The 10,759-nt window shown below is 37.7% G+C and overlaps 1 protein-coding gene across 1 annotated transcript in view; it reads right to left on the bottom strand.

Annotated features, from left to right (window-relative positions):
• Window positions 1-729: 729 nt before the first annotated feature.
• Window positions 730-10,759, bottom strand: part of otud4 (OTU deubiquitinase 4) — a 108,402-nt gene continuing 98,372 nt past the window's right edge. The window contains exons 16-18 of the mRNA XM_043699024.2: window positions 9,709-9,933; window positions 6,548-6,588; window positions 730-5,256 (exon numbers count right to left, since the gene is read on the bottom strand). Of these exons, the coding sequence (XP_043554959.2) occupies window positions 3,631-5,256; window positions 6,548-6,588; window positions 9,709-9,933 (1,892 nt within the window). The 3' untranslated portion in view covers window positions 730-3,630. The remainder of the gene's footprint in view (window positions 5,257-6,547; window positions 6,589-9,708; window positions 9,934-10,759) is intronic.

Genomic DNA, 10,759 nt, shown 5'->3' with positions numbered 1-10,759 from the left:
ATGCAGTTGAAAACTGGGCAGCACAAAGACTGCACAAAGAGAAACAGAAGAATTGTACAAAATAGACAAAATATAATAAAGAGGTAAGACAAGGAGAAAACTAATGGTCAGTTCAAATTGAAATATGTCATATTGCAGAGAACTGACTGCAATATGACTGCCCAAGATCTGAAAATTCAAGGCTCCAAGACATTTCAGAGGATAGGAGGTTCAAAAAAAGTACAGCGTAGTTAATTAAAGATGACAACATTAGTATATTAGTGAAAGATGGCCTTAGTTCTAAAGATTAAGATGTAGACTCAGTGTTGTTATTTTATATCCTCATTTAAACAAAGTCATTTAACATGGGGTGTACAGGAAACATTAATGAGCCCCAAATCCTCATTTCTTTTCCTGTTCAGACCTCTTGTGTTATTGCATGATAACTCCAAAATCCAGAAGTCAGTGCTTGGAACTGTGTCTGTACATTGATCGACATGTAGACCACAGGAACAACTGCATGGCAATGCAGCTTACAGGGAATGTTATTTGTGAGAAAGATGCAGGGATAATCATGGATGATTTTAATTTGGATACAGATTGAATGAATGTCATTGCAACATAGCCTGTAAGATGAGGTCACAAAGGATTTTTGGGATTGGTATCTTAGAGCAGCACATTCAGACCAGACAGCAGACAAAGTAAAGTGCAATGAGGCACGATTACTTAATGATCCCCATAAAACACAGGGAGCAGTGATCATAACATCATTCAATTTGAGGGAGAGAAAACTAACTAAGATTAGTGTTTAAAACTTAATTCTAAGAGTATGAGGACACTGCTGGTTAAACTGAATTCGGTATTAAGTGGTAGATATTTAAGGAGATATTTCACAACGCTGGGCAAAGACACTTTCCTTGAGAAAACAAGGAGAAGATAGTCAGCATTTGTGACTACAGTTAAAAATAAAGTACTACACAATGAAAGTGTAAATTTCACAAAGTTTGCTGACAGGTCACAAGATTAGATGAATAAGAAAAAAATCAGCAAACATAAATAATGAAGACACATAAGAACAAAGCTAGACAGAAATATACAAACGGATACTGAGAGTTGCTACAGGTATTGTTCTAAAAAAGGAAGAGAGTAACCAAGTGAGTTGGTTGTCCAGGCTGTAAATCATGGGAAGTAAGGAAACGACAATTATTTGCATCTGTCTTCAGTGTAAAAGACAAAAATAACATGCCAGGAAAAACTTAAAACAATTACAATCAACAGGGCAAGGAGTAGATGCGTGGTTTTAGTTTTCCAAATTCCCTTAGTTCTGATAAGGTTCCATCAGCTAAGGGAAAAAAACGAATGGAACTCCTATTTGAGAAAGGAGGGATAAGAAAGAAAAACAGATCTACAGGCCACTTAGCTTAACATCTATCACAGGGAAAATACCACAATCTATTAAGATCATTCTGATAAACTACTTAGAAAATCTTAACTCACAATCAGGCAGAGTTAACATGGTTTTATGCAAGGGAAATAGTGTTGACATATTTATTACAGTTCCTTAAAGACCTAACAGTATATGCATTAAGGAAACCAGCAGATGGGACATACCTGACTTTCCAAAACATACTTTACAAAAAAGAGCTTATTAAGATGGATGTAGAGGATTGATTAACCAATAGGAAAAAGAAAGCAGGAATAAATAGGTCATTTTTAGGTTAGCTAAATATAATCAGTGGCATACCACAGGGGTAAGTTTTGGTCATTATCAAAACTACTTAAAATCTATTTCATTGACTTGGATGAAGTGATCCAATGTATGGTTGCTAACTTTTCCTGATGACAAACAAGGAGAAAGATGCAAGGACTTTGTAGAGGGATACTGAAAGATTAAATGAGTGTGCAGAAAATTTAGCAGATGGAGTATAATGTGGGAAAATGTGAACTTGCCTGTTTTGGCAAGAAGAAAAACAGTACACCGTTTAAATGGAGAGAGATAGCAGCAAAACAGTATAGAGGGATTTGAGTGCCCTGGTACATGATTTACAAAGTTAGTAAGGAAGTATAGCAAATGACTAGGAAGACAAATGGAATTTTGTAGTTTATTGCAAGTGGGAAGGAATGTTTAAGTGGGGAAGTTTGCTACAATCATATTGGGCATTAAGACCACATCTGGAGCTTGGTTTTGCTATCCCTATTTAAGAAATCATGCATTATAAGTAGTGCAGAGAAGGTTCACTCTCTGATTTCCAGCAATACAAAGAAATTAGGCCTCAAAAGAAATTAAAGTTCAAAAGAATATGTGTGATCTTATTGAAACACAAGTTCATGAGGGGATTTGACAAGTAGATTCTGAAAGGATGTTACTCCATATGGGAGAGAATAAAATTAGGGAGCACAGTTCAAAACCAAGACCCCTTGCACGTAAGATGGAGATCAACAGATTTTTTTGTTTCTCAGAAGGTAAAGTGTGTGGAGTTCTCCTCAGAGAGACATAGCATTGAATAACTTTAAGGCTGAGCCAGATAGATTATTGACTGATAAAGGGATCAAAGGGCTTGAATTGGAAAGTAGAGTTGAGGCCATAATCTGATTAGTAGATCAATTGAGAGAGGAGATTTGGTACCGTATTGCCTACCACTGCTCCAAACTCCTATCCACACTCTCCAAATGTCTAAGTAGGTGTTTGTGCAGCTATTGTAAAATTTAACCCCTTCATATTCTCGTACTGTAACATTCCATTAGTCACTTTGATTTGTTTTATCCCTTACATAGTGATCCATGTACACAGACTCCCTAAATAACTTTGGACCTAACTTTATACCATTTAAATATTATTCTGATCTACTTTATGGACTACAATAGATGATCTTACACTGAAATGGGATGTAATCCACTGGCCACATTTAATTCACTTATGTAATTAATGTATCTACAATCTCTGTCGTTGGTAAATTTGTATCTTTGACCCTCTCAAGGAATCTAAGTAATTAATAAATAGCGAATAACTGAGGCATCAACAATCAATTTTTGAGGGCGCCCACTATTAACCTGCTTCCAATATGGGGAGACCTAACACAGATTTCCAAAATTATGAGAGGAGGGGGTTGATAGAGGAGGAAAAAAAGTGTCAAACTGATCCCTCTGGAGAGTGGTTCAGTCACCAGTGGTAACATTTAAAATGGCAAGGGGTCAGACTCGAAACGTCAGCTCTTCTCTCCTTACAGGTGTTGCCAGACTTGCTGAGATTTTCCAGCATTTTCTCTTTTTTGGTAACATTTAAAATAACTGACAAAGCAACAGCAAGGTCCCCCACCCTCCCATGTAAAGGGTAATTACAATCTAGAATCACATCATCTGACATGGTAGAAGTATTCCATGGGAGCTTTCAAAAATGCATTTGAGCATATACATTAAGACAACTTATTATTTGCAAGGTTACAAGCAAAAGGCTCAGGTACGTGACTAAACTGGATTGCTATTTTAAACTGAAGAGGCACAATGAGCCAAATGGCCTCCCTACTGGTTTTAATATTCTAACAAATCTGTAACTGCTGTAAAACAAGAGTGTTTAAATTCTTGCAAAAATAGCTGTAAGATCAGTTTAAATGTGATGGTTCTGTTTCTGTGTCAATGCTTTCCAAAATTTACTCAGTATTTTCTAACAGCAGGATTAGGCTTCCCCCCTGCTCTATATCTCTGTTTTTTAAAACTACTATGCTTTCCTTCAAATGACATTCCACTGACATTTTCCACATCCATCCGATTCTGAAATTCCTTTACATCATGATTTCTCCTGATGCCAAGACCAGTTTCTTCATCCAGTCTATTTTGGCGCATAGAAAACTTTTGGTTTTTCACTTTTTCTTGTTTATTTTCATTTTTGCTTTCATGCCTGTCAGTACCAAGATCTATGTGTATTTCCGGATTCTGTGCAACACTGTTTACACCCTGAACACTGCCAGCTTTAGTTGGTGACTTGCTCTCATTTTTAATGCTATCTGCTGCATCCCTATTGTTAACATGGCTATCGGGTAGGCAACATGTGGTTTTTGATGCCCACGTTTTCCCTTGCCATTTTTTCCTGCTCATTTCTTTTTCACCCTTCTTGCGAACATAAGGAGAACGTCTGTACACGGTCCTTTCTGAAGAACTATCTTCCTTTACATAATGTCTTTCCTTTCCCAGAGTCTGACTGTAAAACTGCACCGGTTTGTTATTATTTAACATGGCAGGCATTTTGTAATTATTCTCGGAGGTGTGATCCAAGAGGGTGACTTCTGCATCATGTGCGACAGTATCAACATTTGATTCACTAATGCACTGCAAAGTTAAGTCGCTTCTGGATTTCGCTTCAGGATGTTGACTAGCAACTTCTAATTCATTTGCATCAGCTCCTGCAACTTTGTGAGCCTCAAAAGATTGTGTGTCCACACCAGAAAACCCACTATCAGGTGCTGGATTTAGCTTTTCTATCAATACTGATTCTTTATCCCTTTTAAGGGTTGAGTGTTGCTTTGCACATCCTTCACCAGGGCTAGAGACTGATTGTTCCTCAACCAAGGGATATGTATCACCAATACCACCACCAGCTTTTACCAATAATCGAGAACCTTCAAAAATGACAGGCTGACTCCTAGTCAGCCTGTCGTCTTCAGCACTGGTCAATAATTTTGGCTGTCTCCCCATCTCTTCCATTTCACGTCTCTGTGTGTTGTCTGACATTGGTTCACCTAGATCTGGTGCGCCAACCTTCTGATCATTATTTACCTGCAATGGAAATACATGACTTGGCAGAGCCATATACATTGGGTGAAAACTGAAAGCGTGCATTTGTGCTTGCTGGCTAAATAATGCCTGTGGTACAGGTGGCCTCCAGCCAGAATGTTGGGTTCCATCTGCTATCAAATTAGGAAAATACCGTGGAAACGAGGGATTAAGGTTTTGAGGTGACTGCTCAGGAATTGGTGTGTCTAGCACTGGTTTGCTTTTGTGCGGCAAAAGTAATGTAGCAGCTTGTGGCAATGGTGAATGGCTGTGAATATCACTGATATCTCTCTGTACTGAATGATCAGGAGCATTGGTCTCTGCAGGGCTGGATAGATGAGGTGGACTCATAACATTCTCATTCTGCATTACTCCAGCAGTCGCATGGAACCAAGGATTTGGGTGAAATATTGGTGCAGGGCTCCTTGGATAGATTCCACAACTTTTCAAATAAGCTTGGTTCAGTGGATATAGATATGAATACGGTGGCCACAATGGTAAACTGTAAGCCTGAAAGGAAAAAGAAATTGAACTTCAATAATAAAAATGCACAAATCATTTATATGCAAAGTAATAAATCACTGGCTTCAAATACAGCAATTCCCAGACTATTAATGTGCAGACGAAAGCCCTTCATCAGTAAGCTGGCCTTGTGCCCGAAACGTCAATTCTCCTGCTCCTCAGATGATGCCTGACCTGCTGTGTTTTTCCAGCACCACACTCTTGACTCTGATCTCCAGCATCTGCAGTCCTCACTTTCTCCTGTTAACATGCAGACCTCCATCATGTCAGTCGCTTTATGCCTGTTCGTACACATCCCAGTTCCACCCCTTGCCTGATGCTGCTGCTGTTCCACTCAAAGATTGCACACTACCTCCTTGGCACAAAATAGCATTTGCCAGATGAGGAAATTCCTAACCATAATGGGAAATGCCCCAAACATTGAAGCATCATACAAAACAGGAAGTGAAGTAGACCACCCAGCCCCTTAGGTCCGATCTGCCATTCAATTAGATCATAGATTCATACAGCATAGCTAAGTCCCTTCAGCCCATTGACTCTACACCAACATTATCACCACTAAAAGTGCATTAATCCCAATTTCCTGCACTTGTCCCATATCCTTGAAGGTTACAATATCTGAAGTACTCAAGTATTTTTTTTTTAAAAAGATTATAAGGTTTCCAACTTCCACTACCTTCCCAGGTAGCACACTGCAGATTCCCACCACTTGCTGAGTGAAAAAGATTTTTCCTAAATTGCCTCAATCTCCCGCCCCTTTATGTTAAAACTATGCCCTCTCGTGACTAACCAAGGGGAACGTTTGCTCTCTATTCATCCTGGTAATCAAGACCATAAAGCTGTGTTCCTCCTCTCAGCTTACAAGCAGAAGCTGAAACAGAAAGTAAAACAATGCTGGTCAGAGGCAGCAGAAGAGCTTCTCCAGGACTGCTTGGAATCGGTGCACTAGACCATATTCATGAACTCAAGACAATCTAGATGACTCATACATAAGAAACAGACCCTTTGGTCTAACTCGTCTATGCCAAATCTTGACATCAAAACAGCAACAGTAGCAATAAGTTTCATTTAAGAGCATAGATTACAGTGTGTCAAAATGTTCATCATGATATCTAATAGTAGAATGTAGTTTTAAGAAAATCAATTGGTCAGTAATTAAGTTTCTCACCAAAGACCATGTACAATGTAAATCAATGCAGCAAGACAAGCTTTCTGTTGTTAATAATCTTTTCATACTCTGACATGATCAGCTATTCAAAAGGCAAGAAAAATCGCCTACCTTAACACCAAGATTGTAGAAAAAACGTAGAATGCTTTTATCTATTTGAAGAAAAAAAGGCAAGAAAACAAAGTAGAAATCATTATTATTTCTACAGTTGCCAAAAGTGCAATAATCCTGAAAGACTTCAAACTATATTTATCAATGTGCCTAATTTGTATGAAGATCAGAGAGCAAGTTCACAAAATACATTTAAGACAGTGTTAAGGAAGCAATTATGGAACTGGCTATTTTTAAACCTGGTGTTGTGTATCACTTTATTGATCAAAAACATAAATTTCAAATAAACTAAAAACAGAAAATAATGGAAGTATTCAACAGGTTAGGCAGCATCTATGCAGAGAAAACCTATGAATAGACTGCTCGTTTCACAACTTGACTCCTGCATGGAACACAGAAGAATGTTCCACCTCTCCACACCAATGTACATCTCCTAACCATGGCAAATTCTTTAAACAAATGTGCAAATCCTGTTATAACTACAACTTAGCAAAACAGAATTATTTTAAATGGCCAGTTTTGCAACAGTAAAACCAAGTTTTGACTATCAGGTGAAAATACAAAAGGGATTTTCACCGTAGTTGAGAAAGAGCAATATCTGATCCACATAATATAACTTCTTGTAAATAAACAGCCAGTTTGATTTTATTTTTAAAAAGTAATTTTTAGTCAGTTTTAAAAGGCTTAATATGTGCAGAACACAGTTTCTCTTAATACGTCTTAAAGGCAAACATTTATTTCTACTATATTTTGAACTTATCAATTAAAATAGACGGGGAAATAGACCTTCAGGTTTAAAGCTGCAAAGGTCAAATTGTAAATCAACAGCAAATAGAGCATCGAGGTTTATTTACAGGACAATTGATCAGAAAACAAACTTGACCATTTTGTCCCTGCATAAATTGTTGGTCAGGCCACAGTACGGGTTTTAGCCTTGGTCTCACTCATAATGGGTGACACGGAGATTTGAAAAGGATGCAGAGGAGGGCAGTGAGACTTATTAACATAATAAAACACCTCATTTATGAAGGTTCAAAGAGCTGAGACTCTGCACCCTAAACAAACAAAGGCTCATGGAACAACTGAACTGAAGTGTATAAATGATGATAGGAATAAATTATGTTCAATTTGACAGCTTGTTCCAATTAAATAGACTAAGAGAGGACAATTCACAATTTTAAGTTGAAGTATGTTAGATTTTGCTGAATTGTCAGAGGTGGGTCTGTTCACAGTGAACTGTGGACCACTGGAACAGGCTGCCATCATAGGGAACAGATGTTAATTCTTCGAAATGCTTGTTTTTATTTGGGGAAAGACATCTCTCATGAAAATTATTGGAGTACTGGATAGTGAAAGTTATCAAAGGATACAGCAGGATACAGACCAGATGGAAATTTGGGTGAAGAAATGGCAGGTAGAGCTTAATTTGAACGAGTGTGAGGTGATGCATCTTAGGAGGTCAATTGTGAGTGGAAAGTATACAGTTAACAACAGGACTCTTAAGAACACTGATATACAAAGGGATCTTGAGGTGCAAGTCCATAGCTCCCGGAAAGTGACAACACAAGTGGATAAAGTGGTAAGGAAGGCATATAGCATGCTTTCCTTCAACGTTCAGGGCAGTGAGTATAAAAATTGGCAAGTCATGTTGCAGCTGTGTAGAACTTTAGTCAGGCCACGTTTGAAGTAGGAAGGATGGGTAGGCTTTGGAGAGGGTGCAAGGTCGGCCTACCAGGATGTGTTGGAGTGTAGTAAGTATAAAGGAAAAGTTGGTCAAACTTAGATTGTTTTCACGAGAGCATTGTAGGCTGAGAGATAACCTGATAGAAATATATAAAATCATGAGAGGCATGGATAGGGTAGATAGTCAGAATCTTTTTCCCAGGATGGAACTGTCAAATATTAGGAGGTATAGTTTTAAGGTGAAAGAGTGAAACTTTAAAGGAGTTGAGAGGGGCAGGTACATGCCTGGAACATGCTGCCAAAGGAGCTGGTAGAAAAGTAGATACAATAGCAACATTTAAGAGGCATTTCGACAGATACATGAACAGGCAGAGAATAGAGAGATACGGACCATGTGCAGACAGATGGATTAGTTTAGAATGGCATCGTGGTTGGCACAGACATAGTGGACCTGAGAGTCTGTTCATGTAGTTTACTGTTCTGTGTTCTATATCATTCTACGTGATTATATGATTTCTCATGGGGTAGAGACATCATACACAGGCTTCAGAATTGGGTGAGCTGTAACAGTATGTTATTATCTGTGCCCTGATCTTCTGAGTGAGAAGGATGAGGTATAGTAGAATAACTCTGAATTTAAGTACAAGTAGACAATCCTTTGTCTGAATCACTCAGGACCAGCTGTCTTTCAGGTTTTGGAATTTTTCGGACAAAGGATTAAACGACATTTTCATAGTAAAATTTTTTTAAAATCACCGAACAGCAGACCCACCTGTGACTATTACGAGCACTGAGACAGAATTAACTCCTGCCAGTGCTGGGCCATATAGCTACGTCACACCTGAGTGACGTGGGTTGAGTGGGTGTGCCGTTGCACGCCAAACAACCTTATTAATGAGAAAAAAACTTAGGATTTCGGAGCTTATCAGATTTTGGAATTTCAGATAAAGGATTGTCTATCTGTAATTTGATTGCAGGTCATATAATGTGTTTTTCTGAATAGAAAAGGCAATTTTTGATTAAGTAGTGCAACAGTTAATGCCATGCCATTTTATGTCTGACACACTGGTTCAAATTAGACAGGATTTTGTTGGCTCTAGACATCCTAGATTAAATGAATTTGGAAACGCTCAATTACAGGTACACTGACAAAATAAAATGGCATACAATCACCACTAAAAGAGATTAAAGGAAAATACTAAATGTTGCAAATCTGAAGTAAAAACAGAATATGTAGTTTCACAGGTGTTGAAAGTGCAGCACACAATTTCATTCTACCGGCTATCTTCCCCTCAGACAATGAATTACTTGCATTTTGCAATATTTGTGACTGTTCCATTATTATTCCAAAGTACCAGTGTTTGTTAATCATGTTCAGCAAGACCATGGAATAATACAGGTTAACAGAAGAATTCCCAGTAATTTTACAAATTAAAATAAAACCTGTGATAGTTTTGAGAAAAGATCATGCTATTTACCATTCGGAAGGTCAGCTCCATTTTTGTTGTATGAAAATACAGGTGCACTGGTGAGGTACTCTCCCTTTTCATTCACAGCAAACCCAGGGTATAACAAATCATCGTAAGAGCTTGTGATGTGAGTTGCAGGCATTGGTGGGAGATTAGCCCCACGCATTGGTGCACAAAGTGGGGTTATAAATGCTGAGGTCACTTGAGGCTGTGATACAGTTGGACTGGACATCTCTGAAGATGGAGATAAAGATGAAATGAATGTCTGTGTCAAACACTCAAACAACAGAAGCTGTCCTCAATATTCTTAAGAATAAAACTGTCACACAATAATATTGCAATGAAGCTGTGAATCATATTCTGAATTCTTCAACTTCATTGTTTTAAAAGTGTTTATTGTTAGATAACTGAGCATTTGATTCCCAACTATGGGGCTATCATGAAAGCAAACATTCCTTGACATTATTAACATCACCGAAGTAACTTTACAAATGTTCAAAGATAGCATTCATTTTGTAACAAGAAATACTAGCATTTTCAAAAGTTGAATATAATTGTTATTAATGTGGTCCAGATTTATATATTAAGTTTCTTAATACACAAAAAAAAATCAATTCCAACGCGCAATCACACTAGAATTTTCTAAGTGCACAAACCTATGAAGTATACCTGAAATATTCCCAAAATTAAATCGAGAACTTTTCTCTGAACAAATAATTTGATTTAAAAGGTGTATAATTCAGAAGATGGGGAGGTAGAATTTGTAAGGACAGGTAACTTAAAAACTGAGTGAAATAACGGTTAAATATGTAATGTGAAGCATTTTTACATTGGAACAAATATTACAGATTGGCGCAAATGCAATCATCTAACTATTCTCATCCCATTTTCCATATCCTATAAACCTTGGCATATACAACTCTCCACAGTCAGATTCAGACATATCTTAACACTTCTTCAATGTTGAGGATTTCTGCCTCTACCACCCTTATAGGCAACGAGTTCCAGATTTCCACAATACTCATGGGATTAAGAAATTTAATATATAAATCTGGATCAC

This window comes from Chiloscyllium plagiosum, unplaced genomic scaffold (genome assembly GCF_037043375.1).
Source record: "Chiloscyllium plagiosum isolate Xiang-an unplaced genomic scaffold, Cpla_swu_hap1 HiC_scaffold_1, whole genome shotgun sequence".
Classification (NCBI taxonomy): domain Eukaryota; kingdom Metazoa; phylum Chordata; class Chondrichthyes; order Orectolobiformes; family Hemiscylliidae; genus Chiloscyllium; species Chiloscyllium plagiosum.
This window is presented reverse-complemented; position numbering and strand designations above follow the sequence as displayed.